Raw genomic sequence first — 26,172 nt, 5'->3', positions numbered from 1 at the left:
CAGAGTAGATAGCAATTAGACCGAATGCTGCTCTAAACTTAGCTAGAGAAAGAAAAATCTGAGAACAGTGAATTAGGTCAAGAAGGATGCGAAGGTGACCACCTCAGCATTTATAAATCCTTGGGGAGCATCTTCTTAGAAAGAACTCCTCTTCCTAATTTCTAAGTTTGGTGAGTGTCTTGGCACCTCATACTTGGAACTCAGGTCTCCCTGGCAGAATTGAAAACCTAAATGCCCACGGGTGCAAAAAGCCACATTAAGGGGTGAATCAGGCTGGTTGGGGCTGGAGGGGAGGGGAAGCCTGTCTCCATCGCCACGAGGGCAGCAGCTCCCAGCTGCGAGCAGCTGAGTGTAGACTCAGTGATGTGAGGTCTTGTGACTTGGAAGAAGAAGCCAGACATCCTGGTTTTTAAGTGAACATTTGGGAGGTTGTTCTTTCAACGTTTCAATGTTTTCAACTGTCTTAATTTTTAAGCCATGTTAGGTCCATCTGGAACCCCCAGGTCCTCTGTGTCATGGACCCCTCACTCCTGTCCCACAGCCAGTCCATGGTCATGTCCTGCCAAATGGATCTCAGTGTGCCTTTTTCATCCATCCCCATTGGTACCATCCCACTTTATGCCTCCTTTTACTATATTTTGTCTTCTTTCCTGTAAGTGGCTGCTCCGCCTACCTCTTGTGCTCCCTGAACATCTTTCACAGACCACCAGACCCCCGATTAAAAGCGCTCTGTGATTCTTGACTCCCACCTGCCCCAGTCACCCACTGAACTATGTCAGTCCCATTCAGGGTCTTCCATTCTAGGACACTGATCCACTTAATTTGCTTATCAGACCCTTTTTAATTTAATTTAATTTTTTGAGATATAATTGAGATACAACATAGAGTAAGTTCAAGGTATACAATTTGTTGATTTTTTTTTTTTTTGGGTTACGCGAGCCTCTCACTGTTGTGGCCTCTCCCGTTGTGGAGCACAGGCTCCAGACGCGCAGGCTCAGCGGCCAGGCTCACGGGCCCAGCCGCTCCGCGGCACGTGGGATCTTCCCGGACCGGGGCACAAACCCATGTCCCCTGCATCGGCAGGCAGACCCTGAACCACTGCACCACCAGGGAAGCCCCAATTCATTGATTTGATACACTTCTGTATTGCAAAATGGTTACCACTGTAGCATTAGCTAACATCTCCATCACGTCACATAATTACCATTCCTTTCTTACAGTGAGAACATTTAATATTTACTCTTAGCAACTTTCAAGTATACAACAGATACAGTATTAACCCCTGAAACTTATTCGACTTACAGCTGAAAGTTTGTACCCTGTGACTGACATCTCATTTCCCTCACCCTCCAGCCCCTGATAACCACCATTCTACTGTTTCATCAGTTTGGCCTTTTTAGATTCTACGTACAAGTGATATCATGCAGTATTTGTCCTTCTCTGTCTGACTTATCTCACTTAACATAATGCCCTCAAGGTCCATCCATGTTGTCACAAGTGGCAGGATTTACTTTTTTCTCATGGCTGAATGACATTACATTGTATACGTATGCCACATTTTCTTTATCCATTCATCTCTTGATGGATAGTTAGATTGTTTCTGTGTTTTGGCTCTTGTGAATTATGTTGCAGTGAACACAGGTGTGTGGATAATCTCTTCAAGATCCTGATTTCATTTGCTTGGGATATATACCCAGAAGTGGGATTGCTGGATCATATGGTAGTTCTATTTTTTGTTTTTTGAGGACCCTCCATACTGTTTTTCATAGTGGCTGCACCAATTTATATTCCCACCAACAATGTGAAAGGGTTCCCTTTTCTACACATCCCCACCAACATTTGTTAACTCTTATTGATGACAGCCATTCTAACAGTTATGAAGTGATATTTCATTGTGGTTTTGATTTGCATTTCCCTGATCGTTAGTGATGTTGAACCTGTTTTCCTGTACCTATTGGTCATTTGTATATCTTCTTTGGAATATCTGACCCTTTTTAAAAATAGGTATCTAAGCTCCAGCAGAATACAGTATTTCTTCCTCACATGTCCTTTGCTTTCCCACTCTCCATATCTTTGTTTATGCTGCAGCTTTCATCTAGAATTACTCTCAAATTTCATCTAGAATAAGCACACAAACTGCCCCCCCACACACACCCACCCATAACTACTGCATGGCAGGTACTATGTAAAGTACTGCGTGGTACAGGACTGGTTAAAATAGACATGGGAGCCCCTGTTTAAATACTCTGAGGACGCCCCCAAATGAAGGCTTGTCTGACCCCTCCAGGTATGCCAACTACCTCTAATGAACAGCAGTAGGCTTTGTTTACCTCTGTGCCCCACCTAACTATAGTTCAAGGCGGTGAGGGTATTATTTGGGCTTTTGTGTTGGCCCACACACATGTTACGAGCGCCTTGAAGGCTAGTAATATAGCTTATTCTTTCATTCCACCTTGTACACTGATTGCCAATAATTACTTGTTGAATAAGTGCATGAACCTGATACAAGAAGTAGCATGTGCAAAGAAAAAGGGAATGTTAATCATATTTAGCTGTCAGCAAGTGGAAGAACTTGCTAACAGTGGAGGTAGAAAGAAGTGAGATTAGACAGTGCAGAAGTTGTTGAGACAGTAGTTGATGATAGGGCATGAAAATAGAGTGAATTGGATTTGAAAAAAGGAGGTTTTCGAATGACAGACTGAGGACAAAAAATCTCCACTCTGTTATGTAGGAAATAGTGTAGCATCTCCAAATATTAAAGGATTCTTATTCTGTATTTGGCTTAGTAATTTATATGTATGAAATCCCTCTTTCTTTTTTTTAATAACAAAAGTAAGATATAAACACAAGATTCACCTGCTGAGACCTTGAGTGCAGTTACCCAAGTTAGCAAGTGGAGCTTATCATAGATCTCTCATTTGGCTTATTCCCCACGTCTGGTCAGTCCTGAGTTCTTTTGAATCTGCTTCCTATATCTCATCTCCACCTCCTGCTCTCCAGTCCCCCTACCGCCTATCATTTCTTGCTCAAGGGCCTATGGAGGCCTCATCACTAACCCTTCTATTTCCCCTGCTCTCGCTCCTTCCACAAGCCCTCTGCAGGTTTCCAGAGGGCTCACCCTAGAATAAAAAACTGCTCATGACAATTTCCTGCTGTTATACTCCAGTGGCTCCAGTGGCTGAAGGTCTCTGAGTGTTATGTCAAGAACAGTACCGTCTGGCTTTGGATCTTTCCCTTGCTGCTGTCCATCCTCATCTTCTAAAACTCCATCCACTGTCACCGTCATTTTCATAGCAGTAGGCCCCACTGCTGCTGACTGGTGGCCAATGAAGAGATCATGGAGAACAGAGAACGTACACTTTGAGTCGATGGGGACACCAGAAGCTTCTGAGCAGTGCCAGGGAATCACAAGTGAGCCAGAGGGAAGGACCAGTGGTGTGGTGTCCCTTCTTTTGTAGTGCAGAAAGCCCCTAGCAGGGAATTTTCTTTTGGTCAAAGGGTGATGGAAAAGGACAGAATGTAGAGAAGGCTGAGATCTGGATCAGAGAAAAGCAGCTTCTAGGCTGTTCCACTTAAGCTTTTAGAATAATTAGAGGACAGGAATTATGTATCAGCTACTGTCTTGCTTTTTTTTTTTTTTTACGAAGAAAGTAAACTGATCAAATCATATGACTACCAAGTGAGGATATACTGATTCATTAGGTGTTCTAAACTTATTCCTGGTTTCTAACTTTATTTTCTCAAAAAAAAAAAAAAAGATTTAAACTACTTACATTCAGCTGGAGGTTAGAATGTGAACTTTCATCTTCCAATGGGCGTAGCACATACATTACCTTGTATGTTCCTCTCTACGACTCTGTAGAAGAAAGCCAGTGAAAAGAGACATAGAGAATGAATAAAAGAAGTGTATGAGTGAAAAAATACAAGAAGGAAGAGTAGCAGATTTTTTTTTTAAATAATTAGCTTTAAGAATCTAAAACTTATATGGAGACTAAAATGGTGCCAGTGAAGAAAAGAATGTAGAACAGAAGATCAGTTCAAAAAGAATGGCGTAGCACTTATGCAAGCAGTGGGTATTTTGTGTTTATTTTAAAATAACATCTTCCTTCTCATATTGACTTTTGTGAGAGACCGTCACATCACATGGCTCCATTATTTGGTAAGGAGGTGAACGTGTATTAGAATTGGGTCATATTTCTCCTCAGTATAAGGTATTGAGTTAGGCTAGCAAGACAGATACTTTTTAAAATTACATGTGACAGTGGTAGTAAAAAAAAAAAAAAAAATTAAACACTAGATTGGTATTTTAAAATAATACTTAGGATTCCTGAGAGAACTTTCTACTTCAGAAGTAATAAAGATAGAATTACTGTAATAATATGTAATTGAAGTCTACATAAATGAGTTTCCTCCTTGGACCCTGCATTACTGGAGGCTCTTTAGAGGTCTGTCCATTGCTTCTCATCTGGACTCAGAGCATCATCCCTGCAGAGCCTTGTTTTAAGTGGACAATGTAAAAGATGGGCTGCTTCCATCTCCAAAGAGCAGATTATGGACTTGGGGTCACCTTAGACATAAAGGAGTTTGGATTTAACTATAAATGTGATATGTTAATTATTTTTAAGCCAATGAGTCTTGCTCTAGACTAGCTATACAGAACTTTTAATACAAGGGTATGCAAAACTGGACTATAGCCCTGAGCCTAGCCAAGCGAGAGTGTCTGATTAAGATTACTGACCTCTGGAGAGGGGCAAGCTGACATACCTATAAAGTTGGAAGCAGGGGAAAAAAAGGGTAGATTAATTTCAGAAATTGGGCTTTGAATTAGCATGGGGCAAAGGGAATCCAAATGGCTGACTTTCCAACAATAGGCCGAAAGGAATCTCCAGCTATAACTTGGGATGAGTGGCCATCTTATGTCTCCATGAACCCTGATCAGAGGCTGAATAATCCTTCAAACCCAAAGGTGTAACGAGTTTCTGTTTCTATGGTTGGTTCATATTTTAGAATTGAAACCATGTTAAATAACTTGAACTAGGCATGCTATTTCACAACTAAAATGAAATTTACATTTGGACCAACTTGCTTTAGGTTGTTGAACCTAAGTGGTCAGATGGAGAAGCAGATGTTACTGAAAAAATTGAACATATGAGGCCAGCAGCGTTGAAGACAAAGCTTTTCACCAAAAAACCCAGTCTGTTTGACCCTTGATTGGTACCTCAGAGGAGACCAAGATGAACAAAGATGAGGTGGAAACCCAACCCAACTGTTATGAACAGCACCCCACACCCCTTTTGTCAAGGGCACAAGCTGTCCATTAAATGTGGCGTTAATTAAGTCACTGACAATACAGTCCTTGCTTGTGGACTCAGGAGAATGAGTTTGTGTCTTTCCGAGAGAACTCCTGCAATCCTATAAACTCGTTTATTACCAGCCTGAATCCTCCCTTGCTGCTTCCATCCTTTGGTCCCAGCCCCTGCTGGACATCTCAAGAGCGATGCCTCACTCATCACTCAGGCCTGAAACATAACCCATCACCACCTCCCCTGCCTCAAGTGTTTTCCTGCTCATGTGCTCTCTGTCTCCATTCACTGCATGGCCTCTTCTCCGGTGGAAACTTCTGAGTTGTCTCTGCTCTTCCCTCTCCACCCCTCTCAAGACATCAACCACTCCATCCAGATGCTCACTCCATCTCACACTATCCTTTTGTTCTGTGCCTTGGCCCTGGATGAGGCTCCTGTTACCTCTTGTCCTCACCTCAGCAGTGAGAGCCTGTAGATGTGTTTTCTTGTTTCTTCACTCTCCTGTCAATTCTTCACACCAGAGTGAGATCTCAAAGCAGGAGTCAAATCCTGTTTATCCCCTCCTTAAAGACTTCCACTGGTCCCCAGAGCTGGTAGTTACTCCCTTCTGACATGACATCCTGGGCCTTCTGCTTTTCATTTGTGGCTGGGTTCTGAGACTTCATATCAGCAAGTCTTACCCTGGCTGCACATAAAATGCCAATGCCCCAGGCCCAGCACTGACCAACTACATCACAACCTCTGGAGTTGGATCCCTGGTGACTGTAATGTGTAGCCCAGAGTGAAGACACAGCCTGCTGCCCTACTGCCCACAGATGGGGCTCCTGGCTTCCATTCCACTGATGTGACTCTGTACCCAAGCTCCCAGCCTGTCCTCACTAGACACATGCATCAGCTTTGAGCTGTCTGTCATGCTACTCTTGCAACTATTCTGACCTTGGTTTGAAGCCCTGGTCCCTTCTAGGACTGAGCTCTGCCTGGCCTCCATTCTTCTGCCTATGCCGTTTCTTAAACCTAGAAAGCCTTTTTCTGATCTGTCAAGATGCCATTCCTCGTAATGGGTCCAGTTTTAAATGCCACATCCCCCCAGTTAGAATCAGTCACCTCCAGCATTCCATAGTGCTTAGCATAGTATGTACATCAAGGGGGCACTGGAAAACATTTGTTGAGATGCAATTACATGTTCCTGCAGACACATTCTAGCTGGAACTAGCCATACACTTAACGCAAATCAAGGCAAAACTGGAGACCTTCAGTCGTTAGTTACAGAAAAGCAGATACATAGACCATTCAAGCTGGTTTTGTTGTTGCTGGGTTTTGTTTTGTTTAATCACTGGGTATAAAAGATTTGTTAGTTTATCATTGTTGTTTTAAAAAACTATACGTTTATCATACTTCATAACATATTTTTGAAATAACACTTGAACCTGAGAAGCATAGAACTGTAGCACTCTTTACTAAATAGCTCTGTGGAAGGGGACGCAGCACACGCCAGACACTAGTGTAATAGCCCCAACAAATACAACTCAGTTGAGAGGTGGCTGGCTTTGTTTCCTGTCTTCTAGTTTTTAAAGCTTTATAGCATCCAGAAGAGCTATTTCAATCTCAGAAGAGATTCATTTACAGGGACTTCTTTTGAAAGTGAAAATGTATTTGTGTCTATAGTAACTAGGAGGCGGAATGGAGTATAATGTACTCTCATAAGTGTTTGTGAAAAGTGGAATACTTGACAAAATCACTCTCAAGAATTTTAAATTAATCTTTTTTGCAAGGTTAACTTAGCTAAGACTAGGGCATTTTAGAATCTTCTAAAATATTAAAAAGTGATTTTAATTTTTTACTCATTGGTATATAGGAAGTATTATTTATAAATACATATATATATATATATTTCAACTACAATATTAACAACATTTGACTGTTTCCAGTTGCCCAGGCACTGTTTCAGTTACATTTTATCCACTGACTTGTCTTCTACATATAATAGCAATCTTCCATTTACTTTCCATCTTTCACTTTCGGTTGACATGCAGTTCAGCCCCCCATCTTTAGTGTGAGGACCCCTAAAATAAGACTCACAAGTCCAAGATCGCGGTCCTTCCTTACCACTGTTTCTGAAACCTGAGTCAAATCTCTTTAACCTCTCTGAGATCTGTAAAATGAAAGGAGGGACCTGCTGGTCTCTGAGGTCCTGTCTCCATAATTTTATGAATATTTTACATATGTGTAATTTAAAGATCATTTAAGGATTTTAACATTTTGTATTCTGAAATATCCATCTATAAAATACATACCGCCTATTTTTACAGATCAATGAATAATTTAAAATAAAATTGTCATTTAACCACTGACCGGGTCACAAAATAGAACATTCCCAGCTTCCAGAATGGGCCCATGTGCCCCACCCCTGTTCACAAGGGGTGGGGCACATGGAGCTAACCACTAGTCTGTCTTCTGTGATAATCATTTCTTTGCTTTTTTAAAATAGTTTTACTATCTATGAATCCCTAAATTATAAGGTTAGTGTTTCCCCTGTTTGAACTTCAAATGATGGCATCATATTGTGTGTAGCCTTTTGTGATTTGTTTCTTAATATATTGTTTGTGACAAGTCTTCATGCAGTTGCTTGTAGCTGTAATTTGTTCACTTTCATATCCATTGTATGAATATACTCCTGTATAGTCTATTGTTGGTAGAGATACGAGTTGATTCCATTTGGGATCTGTTGTGGAACTAATGTTGGATCATTGTGTGTGTGTATGTTCAACTGTATTCAGTAATGCCAAACCGTTTTCCAGAATCCTATAGTCTCCCAGCAATGTCAGAGCATTCCCATTGTGTCACGTCTTTGCTAACACTTAAATCTTTGCCAGTTTGTATAGGTTTTTGTAAAATCTTTAATCACTGAATTTCCTTTTTGACCACAGCATGTCTGATCCCAGTGAAACAATCTCCTGCTAACAAGAAAATCATCATCATCTTAGAGAATTTGGAAAAATCTTCATTGTCTGAGTTACTGGGGGACTTTTTGGGGCCTCTGGAAAATCGCAGCACTGAAAGCCCCTGTACTTTCCAAAAAGGTAAAGATGGTAGAGAGACCATGCTGAGAAGCAGGCTGCTTTGAGATCCTTCTAATCTTTCTGTTTCCCAGAGCACATGTTATGCTTCATGGTCATCTTTCTTTCACTTATTTGAACTTGACCCCTACTGTGGCTTGCTGAGGTTGGACTGTTGCTTTTGGTTTGTTTCAGGAAACAGAACGTCCGAATGTTATTACTTTCATGAGAACTGCTTTTTGTTGGGAACCATTGCCAAGGCCTGTCTCCAGGGCTCCGACTTGCTGGTGCAGCAGCATTTCCGCTGGGTACAGCTGCGGTGGGATGGCGAGCCCATGCAGGGGCTGCTGCAGAGGTTCCTAAGGAGGAAAGTCGTGAATAAGGTAACAAACCACAGGCACAGCCTATTGCTGGGAAAGGGGCCTTTAGTGTCAGGTGATCTAGGCTTGAGCTGTACCACTTACTGTGTGGCTTCCAGCAAGTAAAATTTGGGGATATGCAAGGGTTAAATAGGATAATGCATGTAAAACCCATAGCAGTTTCTGGACTATATTAAGTATTTTAAACAGCAAATAGGTTTTACTTTTTTTATTAACTATTCTCGAGGAGTCTCTCCAAGTTCTAAATGCTGTGGGAAACAAGATTAGAAAATTAATCACTCTTCTTAAGGAAAAGCTACTGCTTCCTTGGAGCCTTCATTATCCATCACTCAAGCTAGTTTTAATATTTGTTACAGTGCACTATTAAAAAGTCACATGAAAGAAAATTAGAAATCTCTATCTGTTGGCACATTTTCAAGAATAATAATCACTTTTAGTGATTTTTCAGAATAATAAAATATTCTGTATTCTATCAAGATAACAAAATTAATTCAGTGCTGACCAACTCGAGTATATCACTATTTAATATTCATAAATTGGGCCAGTAGCTGAGTGTCTGGGTGGACTTGAAATAAAAGAGCTCGATTTAGCAAGATTTTATCATTTAATCCTGCACAGTTGGGCCACACTTGGAGGACAGGATCTTCATTGTATCAGCACAGGATTTTAAGCTGTAGGTAACACAACACCCCACTGTTAGCTGCTTCACACACACAGAAAAAGGCTTTTTTCCCTTACATAACCAGATGCCTTGCAGTAGGTGTTGATGATGTCCATTCACACTTTTGTGATGTCAGGTCCCAGGTCTGGGTGAGTTTCTTGACCTCCCTTCAGGATTGCAGGACTTTGGGCATCACGCCCTCACACAAACTTGTTCATAGGCAGGAAGCAGGATGCTGTGCAGAGAGGGAACTTCGGCTTCCTTTGTCTCCTCCTCATCAGGGGGAAAGAATCTTTTTCTGAAACTCCCAGAAAGAAGATTTTCCCTGAATGGTTCATTAACCAGACTGGTTTCATGTACACCTCTCCACCAGAGACCTTGGCTAGAATACCTTCCCAAGGCCAAAGCTCTCCACCAAGTTCCTGAACAAAATTCAGTGTCTGTTATGTTAGAGTGTGTGAACGTACATGCGTTTGTGGAGTTGGCGCCATGGGAGGCGGGTGGAGGGAGAAGTGTGGGATGGGAATGCCCTTGGTAATTCAGTGAACAGTGCCTGCTAGTGGTGATTTGCATTAGTATCTGAAATTCCTAATTGAATCAGAAATCCTCTGTCCCAAGCTCTGCTAAAAGTCAGTTGCCTGGTCGTAAATATATTCTTTTGACCAAAGCACATCTATGACCTCAACCAGTAGGAAGAAAGGGGAGGCAAAGACAGTCATAGGTATACAGCTTTTCAGATTATTGATACTTCCATTAACTTCATCACTATTAATATTTAAATCTTATTGCCAAAAAATTCACCTAAATAATTGCAAAAGATACCAGTTTTTTTTTTCTTAAAGACTTTATTATTTTTAGAGCAGTGTTAGGTTTACAATAAAACTGAAAAGAGAGTACAGAGATTTCCCATCTACCTCTTGCTCCCCACACATGCATAGCCTCCTCCATTATCACCAGAACGGTGCCTTTTCTTATCAAAGAGGAGCCTACACTGACACATCAAAATCCCTGGTTTACCCAAGAGAAAAACATGGAACGCTTCACGAATTTGCGTGTCTTTCTTGCGCAGGGGCCATGCTATTTTTCCTTGAAAGGTACACCTTCCCTGGTAGAGTATACCTCCTTTTCCCTCCTCTGGCTCTGGTAAGCATAGTTTGAAAAGGATTGATTTTACTTATTTGGAAAGGAAAGTTCTAAGTTTCAGGCTCTACACTTTCCTCCACTGTGTTTGCGAATGGGCCAGTGGGGTGTGCTGTGAAGAATAGAAAGGGGAGGGGAGGTAATGCCTTTCATTTATCAGGAATCACTTCAAGTAGGTTAATAAAAAGGATTCCGGGGTAGGAGTACAATGGGAATGAATGACTCCTGCAAAACGCCAGAAATCTTGTAACTGCAGGATGGAACCAAATATTTGGGGGCACTTAGAAGCACACTGGCACGTGATCAAAATTACTTCTTCCAGCTTCTTCCAGGGATATAAGTAAGCAGACCTTTTTTGGACAATACCAGGCTTCTAGTATTTAATAAAAATAATTATACTTTCTTTAGTAGGAAATTAATATTCAGCTATTAATTGTAGCACATGATCTCATTTTCGCTGGAAGAGGATCAGAGAAAGTGGGAGAAATATGATTGTTCCTCCTTTGAAGAAAAGGGAAACTATGATAACATATCCCAAAGCCTCATGTAACAAAGTGATGTTACTTTAACGGAGCTGCTAGAATCACTGAACCACTCTTTCATTTTTTCTAGGCCAAATTCTATCCCTTCATGTAGGACATAAAAACATTCATGTATTATCCTCAGTCTTAACATCATAATTCCTTGGTAAAGTCGAGATTTATGTGAATCTGCTTTCTTATAAAATACAGAGTCAATTGCTGTATCTGACTTCTAAATATTTGAGAGATTTCTCCTCATAATAAATAAATCTTTGTCCTTTTGTGACCCTTCTGTACTACCAAAAAGGGACCTTTTATAAGCTATAATTCAACTATTCAACTATAAGATATAATTCTCCCATTCAACTGTGTGTGTTATACAGTATTACTTAAAATTTGCACATTTTAAAATTTGAAAATATACTTCTTTATGCTGTCAGACCATTTTGATGAAATTAGCATTTTAGCTGAGCCTTCCTTCTAGGGAAATTAGAAGTAATACAAGGTGAACATGCCACAGATCCAGGTATGCCATCTTATAACTTACCCAAAATATTCAAATATTTAATGTAATTTTAATTTCATTTATTCAGAATCCTTTTTTGAACACCTGCTATTTGCAAGACCTTGTGAGGAATTCTGTACACATGTGAAAAATGATTTCTTCCCGAATTGATGTTTAAGAATTCATCCAAGTAAGACACCTCATCCAGGGTGTCTTACTGCACTATCATGTCTGAATCCTTTCACTGCACGTAATAAGCTACAGATCTGTATCTGTATCTCGTGCTAACACACGTCATAGAGTATGTTATTACCTAGCCGTCTTCCAGCCACCCCAACTGAAGGTTAAAATCAGATTTGGCTACAGTTTTGTTTTACAGTTTGAATTTTTATATTTTTAGTTTTGGAGTGTTCGAAACAAAAGGACAAGAAGCACTGTTCTAAACCAAGCCCCCGTCTTCCCCCTCCCTGTCTCTAGTTCAGGGGTCAGGTGCCCTCTCCCTGCGACCCCGTGTGCAAGACGGTCGACTGGGCCCTGGCTGTCTGGCGCCAGCTCAACTCGTGCCTGGCCCGCTTGGGCACACCGGAAGCACTTCTTGGACCAAAGTATTTCCTGTCTTGTCCTGTAATCCCAGGGCATGCCCAAGCGACAGTGAAGTAAGTGTCATTGATCCTTCTTTGCCTATTTAAAGTAGAGCCCTGGCTGATTGGGAATGTTTGGGGGTGAGAAAGCTGAAGGGGACACCTTGTGCCACCTCTTGTCATGAACACGGAAAGCCAGTGCCCTGTGCTCCTGTCAGAGGACGACCATGACTCATGTGGTGGGTACTTCCTAAGGAAACTATTTTGCTAAGACTAGATAGATCCCAATTTCCCTCTGTTTACAAAACTTTCATCAGACTCATGTGTGACTTGCTGGGCAGTGTCTCCTGGGGAAGGCCCACATGAGACATTAGGTCAAGTATCCTGTAACTATCCCCCTACCCCACCTCCCAAAAAGCCCACTTACATTCTGTTGATGAATTGAAAATCTTCCTCTTTTATTAATGAGGCTTATGTACTTACTGTGTTTTAGAGCAGCTTATGAAAACAGACATATATACAGTAAGGTTAATGAAATAGAAAATTAGAAGGAAATTGAAAGGAGGAAAAAATTTGTCACCATCCAGCTTACTTTAGTAAGGGTTCTGTGATTCGATGTTAGATTTGATTCTGTACTTTTTGGCATCCTGGACAGAAATCTATTTTGGAAAGCAGGATATGCAGATAATATGTCTTCTCTATTGTAAGACAAACTATCAGTTTAATAACAGCTAATTGAGGGAACACAAGAAGTGCTATATTAAAAAGTATACAGCAATTTCTTGTTAAAAAGCAGAAATACATTTATTCATTTAATTACCCCTTTCTTTATCAGTATCATGAGTAAATTTAAGCCTTTTTTTTTTTTTTTTTTTTAACATCCAGAGCCTCAAGATTCTTAGGAACCAGTTTTGGCCTTTACTGTCTGCTGCATGGTCATTGTCAAGAGCTAGAGGCTCTGAGATTTTTACCTTATCTGCAAGCTGACAAGTTAGCCTGCCACATTCAGGATGTGGCCTCTGACCCAGCACTTCATCACTCAGCACAGCCACAGCCTAGGCTTCATATTTGCATTGGTTTCCCCACCTCCTCAGGCCCTATGGGGTGATGCATAGTGGCCCAGGTGGATGCTGGCTTTGCATCAAAGCTGTGGAACTGTGAGCTTGGGAATCACCCAGTTTTCTAACAGGGATGCTGGCAAATCTGCCCACGCTTTGCCCGGGAAGGAAATATAACTTTCATTATCGTCAGGAAACAAATCTGCCCTCTGCTCCAGAAGGAGACACTGTCTCTGTTTTTCCTAGTCGGTTTACGATACTAAAACAGCCTTGAAAAGATAATCCAGAGCAACAGCTGACACAAGAGGTACAGAAATGCCATGGAGAGTTATCTCCCAACAGCCCTATTAAGGAACTGCCTTTTTAAAAAAAATTATATATTGTTTTAGCTAAAGCTTATATCATATTTACCCCTTCAGCACCTTTAGGAGTACTTTTTTTTCTTCTGTACTTTTTTTTCCTGAATTACGTGTCACTAGACATTAACAAAGCAGCTGACAATAGATGCTTGATACTGAGTAAATAGTTTTAACGGTCTTGAAAGGCTTATGTCAGTATCTAATAACTTTGAAAACTTTCCTATTCTGGGAGATGGAGTTCTGTCTACAGCCTTTAACTGTATTAACTGTTTTTTAATGCTGCAACAAAGTCTAATCTTTTTTGAAGGAATTTTGATTGGCACTGAGTGCTCCACATTTGGGCTGAAGTCCCGCAGCAGCTACAGCTATAATGCAAAGAGTCCACCTGAGGCCATGGCTGGTTGATCCCATCCCCTCTCTACAGGGCTCACCCACCACGTGTAGACGCTGAGCCCCTGCCTTGGGGCAGGCAGATTTAATTTGCCAGGGATCATAAAATGTATCCCAATTGCAGAAATACTAAAATACAATATATGCGTCTTATTAAGGAAAATGGCAAATAAGTTTAAGCTATTTAGACACAGACTTTCAGGAAATCTTTTTCCAGACTTCTTTAGTCTATAAAGTTTTCCATGTATTTTTTCCCTTTCCATATATTTAATTTTATTTGTGCATTCATTTATTCAACACTCCAGGATCTTATAAAGAAAAAGGCGAGAGACATGTTAGCAGTTTCATTTGAAATACATTGTATTTTTAAGGCAAATTCAAACTACTTTGGTGTTGGATAATTTCACGTATTCCAAAATGACCTGGGAAAGGTAGCCTGTTCATAAAAACACTTAGGTTTTGTTTCACAGTCTTCCAGCCTGTTCCCCGTAGAGTTGTGTGTGATTCCTGAGAGGCTTGGTCCTAACTGTGAAACCCACTCCTCTCTCGGAAGGTGGATGTCTAAGCTGTGGAATGCTGTCATTGCACCCAGAGTTCAAGAAGCGATATTGTCAAGAGCCTCTGTGAAAAGACAACCCAGCCTTGGGCAAACAACTAAAAACCCTAGCCAGGGACAGCAGGCTGTGGTTAGAGCTGCTCTCAGCATCTTGCTTAATAAAGCTGTTCTGCATGGCTGTCCCCTCCAGAGAGCAGGTATGTGGGTTCATGCTGGGAGGAGAGGAAATTCACACTCTTATGTAATGCTTGCTTGAATTTGTCTTTAGGGCGCTCTATTTTCTCTCTTTGTAATGAGAGAAATTATCTCCATGTAATGGATGTTGCATAACACAGCTTTAGAACTCTCTCTTTTTTCATTACTGGCTCATGTTTAAATACCAGACTTCAAAGTAAAGTTTGCTGGTTGACAAAACGCCTGCTTGGGTATTACAAGCCTGTGATTTTGAAGAGGCTATTTCTTTAAGTATTAGAAATGTTGGATTTTACTTGACTCTGTGAAACTGCATTATTGCTTCTGTCCTTTTGACAAAACATGGTTTCTGTTATTTCAGAGCTAGACCAGCATACAGCTGATTTCAAAGGAGGAAGTTTCCCTTTATCCATAGTTTCAAGTTACAACAGTTGCAGCAAGAAGAAAGAGAGTGGTGCCTGGAGAAAGGTGAGCACCAGTCCTCGCAAGAAGTCTGGCCGGTTCTCTTCACCCACCTGGAACAAGCCGGACCTGAGTGAGGAAGGTAAGGAGGGCAGGCATGTCACCCACACGTATGTGGGCATCCATGAGGTGGTTTCTGAATGCAAACATGCTTTATTTTTATCACTCTGCATTCAACAAAGCAAAATTCTGAGTATTTCAGATGCATATTTTCATGGAATAAAACACGTGGTAGTTACACTCCAAAAATATCTGAGAGCCCCCTATCTGAAAAAATAATCTTTCATACTAGAATTCTGAAATTAAATTTAATCTTTACCATGTTAATGGTCATTTGCTTTTTATTAATTTGATTTTCTTGGGATGCACACAATTATATTTATGTAATACAAATTGACACATGAAAGAAATATGCCAACATGCTTTCCTAAGCCAACCTTAAATTTTTAGAAGAATGTGTTATAGACGTATTTGATACCAGTTTAAGGTCTTTACAAGTGAGTCAGCTTTACACATTTTTTTCATACATGGGATGTACTGTGTACCAAGTTTTATTCTAAGCACTGGAAATAGAGCAGTGAAAACAGGAGATAAAAATACCTCCCCTCATAAAGTTTACATTCTAATAAATTATTAGACCTCTTCCTTTTGGCTTTGATAGTAGCATAATCAATTGTACAAATTTTAAATGTCCTCCCTAAAGGCAATCATATTTGAAAAGATGTTCCAACCTCATACGCATTGTGGATTTCTGTTAGGTGTAATTTAGGTCTTCAAGAGCCCCCTTGCACCCCAAAATGTTCTCTTTTATGTAATTTTATGGCAAGTTGACAGCAATGGGGTTGCTAAATAAAAGAATATGATGCCTAAAATCTTATCTTTCTTAAAACAGAAAAAGTTGCTTTTGTTACTATATTTTTATATTGAAGCATGTATTGATTTTTAATAAAAATTTAATATGGTTTTAACCATATCAGTACATGCCAGAGTTTTGTAATTACCCCAAGTATGTGAAAATAAATTGTGAGCACTTTTTTAAATGACTGAATGGACAGTCACTGAAAAAAAATATAAACTCTCATTGTAAAGGTAAGTTTTATGTATTTATAATGGGATACATTCTGATCCCAAAGGCTTGCCCTTACTTCCTAAAGTTAGAGTGTTTGATTCAGGAAATAAAGTCAAGAGACTCTAGCCCCCCAGTAGAGCAAAGAGTCTCCCTCAGGCTGAACAAGGATTACGTATCTGTAACAAGGATTATACCTTTTACCTGTTTATCCCTTGAGAGTATCCAAAAGAGCTCTACGATGAGGATTATCATCTCCATTTACAGAGAGCAAAACTGAGGCTCAGAAACCCTTGGTTACCTGCTAGAAATCACTTCTACAAACAGGGGGTTCTGCAATCCATGTTTTCGTTCCTGGCGAGTCCAATGCTGTTTTCTTCAGTCTGTGCCACTCATAATAATCCATGGTACTCAAAGGAGGACACCCATGCAGGCTTTTCACTGTATCATTTCCAAGTTCATTAGAATTCCTATAGGGTTCAGGACCAGCTGCTTTCCTGAACAATAAGCATTGTCAATATATATCAATACTTTAGAGTTGACAAACAAAATCCGTAAAGTGAATATGAACTTAAAACAATATTATGGAAATAAGTCTAACTTGGCAGACTGTATCAGGCAAAATTGAGTTATAAATTGTTTTAAATTCATTTATATTTTTTAAATAATTATTAGTTGTACAGCTATTGGATATATCAAATATTCTTTGAAACATGAAAACTTTGATGAATAAAATTGTGTGCAACCATAGTTTACACTGACTTCAATGCAGAGATTTATAAAATGCATTGGCCAGTGTTTAGGTGCATGAACCACTTATTGGTTAAGGACCAAAGGTGGACATGCCTCTAGTTTTTAATTTTTTTTATAATAGCAACTTTTTCTAATAATTACATTTGATATAAAAATTATTACAACAGGGCTTCCCTGGTAGTACAGTGGTTGAGAGTCCGCCTGCCGATGCAGGGGACACAGGTTCATGCCCTGGTCCGGGAAGATCCCACATGCCATGGAGCGGCTGGGCCCGTGAGCCATGGCTGCTGAGCCTGTGCGTCCGGAGCCTGTGCTCAGCAACGGGAGAGGCCACAGCAGTGAGAGGCCCGCGTACCACACACACAAAAAATTATTACAACAATGTTTGGGTTGATTTTTCGACATCATTGGTTTTAAAAAAAAAAAAAAAAAAAAAACTGTTTTGCATTCCTTGCAGACCACTATGGAAACTCATAAAATTTAACAAAGACACAGCCTTTTTCTTTCCTGACCTAAACCAAGGCTGAGGGGTTGGTCATAGGCTTCTGGAGAGCAGGGCCCAAGGCTGTGCACTTACATGGTAATTAGGGGAAACCTACTAGTCATTGCTTTCTGACAATAATGATGAAAGTATGGATGAGGAAACATACAGAGATTCTTTGATGATCTGCTTTTAATCAAGATATATCAAATTCGACTTACTTTTCAAAATCATTCTTTAGAGATTAATCTGTGCTAGCACCATTCGTACAATTTTAGAATTAACTCAGAAGCAACTGTGTTAATGAACTTATGAGTGTGTACTATAGAAACAGACATTTTGAGTCTAAAATGGTTTAGTGTTTCTCAAAGTTTTTTGATCATAACCCACAATGAGAAATAGAAATATATTTTAAAGCCTGACCAGTACACACAAACCTGTGCATTTGCATGTATCTATAACCGATACAAATTTATATATTTACTGCAACCTGTGCAATGTGATATTTCCTATTCTATTTTCTAAATGGGTTGAAATATGCAGTTTGAAGAACATTGGTGTGATATGCAGTATTTGTTTTAATGCTGTGACTTTTTGTATACTGTTCCTATTTTGTTTTCCATAAAACGCAAAGCAATTAAAAGTTAAATTTTTACACACTAAGGCCACCCACACTGTAATATATCATGGAGCTCAGACATCAAAAACTGCTCCAGATCTACATAGTCAGTAACTAGTCAGTAACGTTGGAAGGCAAACAAAGGGAGAGAAAGGGAAATTACCATCATCAAAAGGCATGTATTAACCCCTTTTTAGGTACTTTGAGAACAAAGGCCTAAGGATGTGGGGACTTGACTGGTTAGAATGGGGTCCATTGATGAAAGCAGAGTTGAGGATTCCTGAATTGAGCCTCAGGTGGTGTGAGTTGTACTGTCTTTAGTCATAAATATATCAATACATGAGGTTGTTTGGTCATTCCCTGACCTTCCACAGGGCTTCAACAGATGGATTTAATCCAAAAACAATATGAAAATACAGCAGAGTCCATAGCCCGTTTCTTTTAAATGCAGAGTTCAAGATGCACAGGGACATTCTGTTGAAATGATTACATTTTTTTTCTTTAAACAGGTATCAAAAATAAGACTATATTACAGCTGAATTGTAACAGGAATGCTTCTCTGTCAAAACAAAAGTAAGTTTCCCTTGTAGATTTAACTCATAACAAACAATACACATTCTCATTATTAGTCTGTGCAACTATTACACTGTTAATTTTTTAAAAAGCAAAAGGTAATTAAATGCTAGTATTAAACTAAAATCTAATGAATGAATTTCTAAAAAAAAAAGTTTCTTAACAGAAAGCCTGTTTTGCTTTTAGTTTGTTAAAAGGTTAGAAATATCATTGGCTTCATTTTGTACCAAATTTGATAGTTATTATTAATGCATTTGACAAAGATATGGTAACATCCTGCATTTGTGAACTTTTAAACAGACTTTTAGATGACTGTTCTTTTTTTTTTTTGCGGTACGTGGGCCTCTTACTGTTGTGGCCTCTCCCATTGTGGAGCGCAGGCTCAGCGGCCATGGCTCCCGGGCCCAGCTGCTCCGCGGCATGTGGGATCTTCCCGGACTGGGGCACGAACCTGTGTCCCCTGCATCGGCAGGCGGACTCTCAACCACTGCGCCACCAGGGAAGCCCCGTTTTTTGTTTTAATGATAGATTTACAGAAACCTAGCATGACTTACTGTTTTTCTTATGTCGCTCCTAGGGAATTGTTGATTATACCTCCAAACTTGTAAGCAAGCTGAAATAAGGAATTATTTATCATAGAATAAAAATGCTTGTTAGTTTGTAAATAGGTCCCCAGTGTAGCCCAGTAAATTGTGTGCTAAGTCACTTGGCAGGTAACATTGAGGACCCTGTGCCCTGGTTCACAGAATTACAGAAGGGGGTCATTGAATCTGCATCACATGCTTGTTTCTGCCGGGTCCACTGTTAGATCTGTTGTATTCAATAGCCTATATAATAATTGTAATAACTCTATGTTGTACGTATAAGGAATTGGTTAGAGAGAAGGGAACCCAGGAACTGAGTGAGGTGTTGAGGACAAAAAGAAAACCTGACCTGTGGTCATATTGCTAAAATGTGGTAAATTCATATTTACTCCATTATCACACTGCCCCCTGCACACAGTGTCTTAGCTTTATCTTTGGAGACAGAGAAGAAGAGGGAAGAGTAAGACTGGAATGTTTTAAGTGAAAGTAGATTTCTTTGTGTAATAAAATTTTACCCTACTGAGAATTTTAAGTGGGAGTTTTCAAAATCCAGTGGGAGTGGGTTGTTGTGTAAGTGACATTGATGGATGTCTTTAAAGGATGTTAAAAACTTTTTAGGTCTCTAGAGAATGATCTATCATTGGCGTTGAATTTGGATCAAAGACTCTCTCTGGGTTCGGATGATGAAGCGGACCTCGTCAAGGAACTTCAGAGCATGTGCTCCAGCAAATCTGAATCTGATATCAGCAAGGTAAGCAGGATGCTTGGGGGAGGACATTGAATGGTTCCACCCAGCAGCCAAGAGACTTCTTAGAGCCACATCATAACTCACTCCCTGACAGAAATTCCTTATCAAATAGCATGTTAATGCTCCAAATCAGAACATCCCTTACCTTGCTTAGAAAAGCCCTTTCTTCCAAAATACCCCTTCTACAATAAGGGAGCTCTATTTAGCACAGCTTCTCTGAAAAACCTGAAGTGGAAATTGCATACATTAATTGCGTTACCACAAATTACACCAATACATCCTTTTCATATTCCTAACTTTGGCCCATAAGTCACCAGTCAGTAAGAGAGCATTACAGCAGCCATGTGTTCTGGATAGAACGGCAACTTTCCTTACAAATAAAAAAAATAAGTGGCCTGTGTAATTTGTTTAGTCAGAGTCTTCAAGCTGTGAAATTTGAGATCCAAATATGGAAATCAGTGACCCAAAATCTCGAAGCATTAACAGCATCAAGTTCAACCTGTTTTGGCACCCTGATATCTGCAGCAAATTTGACCAAACTTCCTTGATAAATGCCTTTTACTTGAAAGGGAGCATAAGAAGGTAGTTAGAACTTGTGCAGCTTCCACCCAAAGACTCACCTATTGTATTTAGACAGTCATAATCTCTGGACAAAGTAGAACTGACTAGCTTATTTAATGTTGCTGGAAATGAGTCGAAATACTTAACCTCTGGAAAAATAAGGTAACAATGAAAATCTCGCAAATTTTATATCCTTTCATTTTGTGCCAAGTGATTTTTTTTTAATAGGGCTTATCTGGTTGTCTTCTTCTGACTTTAAAAGACTTTTTTCTTAGAGGCTATTTCTCATGCATTTGCCGTTAGTTTCACATGAAGACTTCAAGTCTTCATATGAACATTATAGGACTTAAAGGTCTGTTCTGTAGAGCTTCTGACAGTAAGAGAAAGATCACACTTCTGTTGTGGGTTTTCCACAGTGACTTGATAAACTGTATATTTTCCAGATTGCTGATTCCGGGGATGATTTAGGGAGGTTTGATCGTTCAGGAAACAACCCTGCATTTTCAGCAACTGTTAATAATCCAAGAATGCCAGTGTCACCAAAGGTAAGTGTCCCCTTTCCCTCCAAAATGGGACAAAGAAGGATTGTTGTGGAATTTGACTTCACAAATCTTTCAGTGTGCATCACAGGAACTTTTAAACCATAGTTGGGAAATAAATAGGATAAAGGCAAAAGTGTTCACTAGGAAATCAAGGTTAGAAAAATTATTGTTTGGATAATAGCTTGAAAGAATCACATAGAAAAGCATTCTTTTTCCTTCTATTTGATTCCAAAATTTTGGGTGTCCTTTCCATTTGTTTTCATTTGTTTAGAAAAATTATTGTTTGGATAATAGCTTGAAAGAATCACATAGAAAAGCATTCTTTTTCCTTCTATTTGATTCCAAAATTTTGGGTGTCCTTTCCATTTGTTTTCATTTGTTTATGCCGAAGCTAGAACTAATGTAACTTTCTGTCTTTTGTGCTGTATTTTAAAATGGGATATTGAATTTCATTTGAGCACTATTTTGGAAAATTGGAGTTAATTTTAGCAAAGTGCTGAGTGATAACAAAGATCTACACACACAAAAAATCTCATTCTGGTTTACTTTAACTTGCCATATCATGCATGTTTCAGTGAGAGACTTTTCTTTAAAAACAAGTCAGAATGTCAAACAGAAGAGCCAGGATTCCAATAGAGTTCCTTAACCTCTTGAAATAACTTATACGATTGGTTAATAAATGCCCAGAGTTGAGATGGCCCAGCAGGTACTCCTGGGTGAACAGAAACAATAAAACTACTTCTTATCCGGTAGTGATTTTATGAGGATGCATATTTTGTAAGAGGCATTTAGTAACGTGTGGTTTGCTCACCAAGCCATGTCCATTGTGGTTTACATCCTGTTCTCATCCCCTCGCACGGCAGCTGACACAAACCTGTTGCCGGGGGGAGTGCAGAAAGCAGACTCATAAAGTCAGCCTGGTGAGACTGTTACATTATTAACCCTCCTCTGATCACCGGACAGCCCTGGGCTCCCCTGCCCCTGCTCTCTCACGGCTTCTTCCTTAGGTTTCAGTCCTGATTAGTCACGCGCGAAGCTGTGTGAGCCTGTGTGTGTTGGGGGGAATATTAACAAGGCTGAGTTCTTGTATAAAAAATATATAACATGATGATCTGTGAAGAAGAGCATGACCTGTCTGGTTTACTCTGTATAGTATTTGCTTTTTTTCCCCAATTGGGAACAGTTTAGAAGCACAGCAAAAGCATAGTTTGGAGAGCAGGTAAGGGAGGATGACTGAGGAGGTGACCTGGGGTCCCTGCAGAGAATTCTGGCTGGAAAATATTTGTTCAGGAGCTGTGGTTCAGAACACCTTTCTTGGGCCTCCAGGACCCCTCTTCAGGATTCCTTGCGCAGCAGTCAGTGGGAAGGGGTGCGATGAGCCGCTCTTTGTCCACAGGGCCCAGTCACTTTCCTACATAAAAAGGTTGACTGGTAGTGACTGGCAGCTGTTGTATAATGAAGACAGTTCTGTACCTCTTTTTCTCTGTCACAGGACCATATTGGGTTGCTACAATAAGGTACTGTCCAGAAAAATAGTACTGAAAGTAGGCTAAGCTTTGTTTTACAAGGGACCTTTTTAAAAAATGGATCATTTTATACTTTCTGGGCTCTTCAGAAAGAACCACAGAGTTGTTTAAATGTGCGGTTTGATGCGGGTATTAGGAGGAAAGCTGCCCCCTATTGCTTTGCCCACTGAACGCATTGTGAGGACTGTTCCCCGTGGCTACATGTTCTTCTCAGAACCTGCCAGCAGAGGGTGAAGTATACTCATTTGGCATGTGCCAGCCTCCTGAGAGCTTCACAGGCTCATACCTCTTCTACCGTGAAAAAGTCAGCGAGCATTTCTTGGTTAGATGCCCAGCCTCTTCTATTATCAGGAAGTAATTCCCTTTAGAAGTAAGAGCTGTCTGTGTTAGTTGAAATCACTTTGTCCTATGCGGCCAGAGAGGGGCCTGTTAATCAGGTAGCATGTCAGCCAGCCTTCTTAAAACAAACAAAAAAACCCATATTTACATAAATACAGATTTAAATCATCAGGAGAGTAGATACTAATAAATGTTTTCTTCTCATTAAGATGCAAATTAAACCCCCTAAAGCAGAAGTTCTCATTTTGGTAGCATAATGAAATCCACTTGAGGATTTTTTTCTCCAATCCCCGGTACCTAGACCACATGCCTTAGAGGTTCTGCTGTAATTGGTCCAAGGTACAACCTGAACGTTGGGGTTTTTAAAAGCTCCTTGGTGATTTTCATGTGCAGCCAGGGCTTAGACCCGCTCTCCAACCCATACCTCTGATCTCTCATCCTCCTTATTTTCCACCCCATTTCTTTCCAAATATGTCCTTAAACTTCACATAACTTATTTTTACATGTAATTTACTATTTCAACAACATACCCTACACCGCCCCATGTCTATCTTCACCCTTCCTTCTTCCCATGGAACCCTTTCCTCTTCACCTGTCACAGCCCATACTCACTGGAGTTCAGTTCTGTGACCTGGCAAACATGAAGTGAGGCCTACCCAAGTGAACTCAAGATCAGGGAAAACAGCATGAATAAAAGGTCTTATCCCAGCATCATCACTCTCACCTATCCAACTCTGGTTCCTCAGGGGCAAAATGAGAGACCTAGACCAGGTCCAGAAGAGTTCTGAAACACTAGAAAAACAAGAGCATGGGGCCTCCCTGGTGGCGCAGTGGTTGAGAGTCCGCCTGCCGATGCAGGGGATACGGGTTCGTGCCCCGGTCTGGGAGGATCCCATATGCCGCGGAGCGGCTGGGCCCGTGAGCCATGGCTGCTGAGCCTGCGCATCCGGAGCCTGTGCTCCGCAACGGGAGAGGCCACAACAGTGAGAGGCCCGCATACCACAAAAAAAAAAAAAAAAAAAAAGAAAAACAAGAGCATGCAGTTTCCAAGAATGGAAGATCTTGAGCTCCTTAGTCAGAGAATTGCTACGCAGGAACTTTAATTCACTACAACAGAAGCTCCATCAGAGCAAGCATGGTGCTCTTTTACGTTCTCTACTGTAAGCCAAGCACCTAGAACAGTGTTTGTCTTGTAAACATTCAAAATGTGTTGAGTAATAGTCTAATTAGATCTAAAGGCAGAAAAATTAAGTGACGTGCTCAAGGTGAAAGAGTTGAATTGTAGAACTGCTTAGAAATGGTTGGAGTAGTCCAATTTGATTTCATACAGCTCCAGCTGGTGAGGAGACTCCAGGTTCTGGCACTTGATTCACTGACTCCTGTGTCTAGCACTTTTGTGATACCACAAAGGACCTAATGAAAATCAGCCAGTGGGTCTATAAGACATTAAGCATTTAGCTTCTCCCCTCCATTGTCTTTTGTTCATTTTTTTCATGAGAACTTAAGACAGAAACTCCTACATGCATGCTCAGGGACGGAGAGGAGGAAGTTAGGAACAATGTCAAATTGACAAGCTATTTTGTTTGCCTTTCTTACAGGAGGTCAGTCCTCTCAGCAGCCATCAAGCGACTGAATGCAGCAACGGTAAATCAAAGACTGAGTTGGGTGTTTCAAGAGTTAAATCTTTTCTTCCTGTTCCTAGAAGTAAAGTCACCCAGTGTTCCCAGAACACCAAAAGAAGCAGCAGCAGCAGTAATACAAGGCAAATAGAAATAAACAATTCAAAAGAAGATTTGAAACTTACACAAAAATGAACAAGCAGAAAAACCTAACAAATAGGCCTGCCTACAATATTCTCATTCTTCTGTATATTTCACACAGAAACCAAGGACAACAAGATGTAAATACCTTCAAATGAATCAAATGTTTTCACTGCAATATAAAGTATGAGTGCAGGACCACTATTCAGTTTTTTGTAAAATGTATTTATAATCAACATTTAGGGTTTTTTTTTCAGTTCTGTAGGATTGAACTGCAATACCAAGAAGTTATACCCACTTTTCAAGTAGTTTTATAATAGAAAAGTCATAATAGTTTTACTCAAGATGTTCAGGGGTATTAAAACAACTGTCTGTGTACTGTATATCTATATATATGTACATATGTATATTTAAGAAAGCCTGAATCATTGCATACTACATGTGTGCAACATTGGCTTAGATAACAGGTACCATTTTAAAGAGATCATAATTTTATGTTCACTTGATGAGAAATGACTAGAATGGGGCAATAACAAATCATTTCTCAACAGTTACTTTTCTTAAAAGCCATATTAAGTATTTTTAAGTATTTTGCCTGTTAAAATTCTAGTTTCCAGTTTTAAATCTTTTAATGGTTGCATCATGTATATTTATGCTTATGAATTTGCATTATGACTCCTGTAAAATATGAAATTATATAATGCAATAAAAAGTGTTATCTTTCTTAACAAAAGTTTTATACCTAAGTGGATATAAAAAAAAAAGTAAATGCTTCAATAAATGAGACTTAACTCCTCTTCAATTCTAGTGGCACAATGGATAATATTTTCTAGGCGGTTTGTTTCACTAATGAAATGACTTAAAAAGTTAATATGCCTTGACACCAAATAAAATATTGAACTAGTGAAATAATTTTGCCGTAGTTTCTGTCTATTGCTCTTAGTAGTTTATCCATGCAAAAGATATTTGTGTTCAATTTAAGGACATTTATAAAACTGGTCCTCCATGTTGGTATTTCAGTAGCTATTCAGAGAAAGACTCACACTTGTTAGAAAGTATTAGTTGGTTTAAACTAAAATAAAACATTTAGTGGAGCTCTAGGAATTAGGTGCTCATTGAAAAAAATTTTTTCATACATACAAAAAAAGTATAATTTTATACCAAGAGTCATTTGCTTGTCTGAGAGTACTGAAAGTCCTTTCTTGGCCAGAATGGTTATTTACATAAGTATACACAGGTGCATTGAAACTATATTACACTTTGCAAGTATCTTTAAAAAATGTATAGTGAAGATTAGGCCACATGGGGTGAAGTAGAGGAAGGATCAGAGAAGAGATCAATTCCAGTACCTGTCAGCCTTCATCTCTGCGATCCTTGGGTGTACAGCGTGGACCTCATGGACAGGGAGATGAAACTAGAGCAAGGGACAGAGGGTAGATAGGAGAGAGAGGCTGGA

At 39.8% G+C, this 26,172-nt stretch overlaps 1 protein-coding gene across 5 annotated transcripts in view; it reads left to right on the top strand.

Annotated features, from left to right (window-relative positions):
- Positions 1 to 24,770, top strand: part of CTTNBP2 (cortactin binding protein 2) — a gene marked incomplete at both ends in the record, with an annotated part of 160,527 nt that extends 135,757 nt beyond the window's left edge. For all 5 annotated transcript variants that reach the window (XM_079711406.1, XM_079711405.1, XM_079711404.1 and 2 more), the window contains 9 exons: positions 8,231 to 8,383; positions 8,555 to 8,742; positions 12,044 to 12,222; positions 14,508 to 14,707; positions 15,064 to 15,246; positions 18,593 to 18,656; positions 19,859 to 19,991; positions 20,993 to 21,094; positions 24,555 to 24,770. In XM_079711406.1, the coding sequence (XP_079567532.1) occupies positions 8,231 to 8,383; positions 8,555 to 8,742; positions 12,044 to 12,222; positions 14,508 to 14,707; positions 15,064 to 15,246; positions 18,593 to 18,656; positions 19,859 to 19,991; positions 20,993 to 21,094; positions 24,555 to 24,770 (1,418 nt within the window). The remainder of the gene's footprint in view (positions 1 to 8,230; positions 8,384 to 8,554; positions 8,743 to 12,043; positions 12,223 to 14,507; positions 14,708 to 15,063; positions 15,247 to 18,592; positions 18,657 to 19,858; positions 19,992 to 20,992; positions 21,095 to 24,554) is intronic.
- Positions 24,771 to 26,172: the final 1,402 nt, after the last annotated feature.

Source organism: Hyperoodon ampullatus, assembly GCF_949752795.1.
Source record: "Hyperoodon ampullatus genome assembly, chromosome: 9".
NCBI lineage: Eukaryota > Metazoa > Chordata > Mammalia > Artiodactyla > Ziphiidae > Hyperoodon > Hyperoodon ampullatus.
The sequence above is the reverse complement of the archived record's forward strand: the minus strand, read 5'-3'. Positions and strand labels throughout refer to the sequence as shown.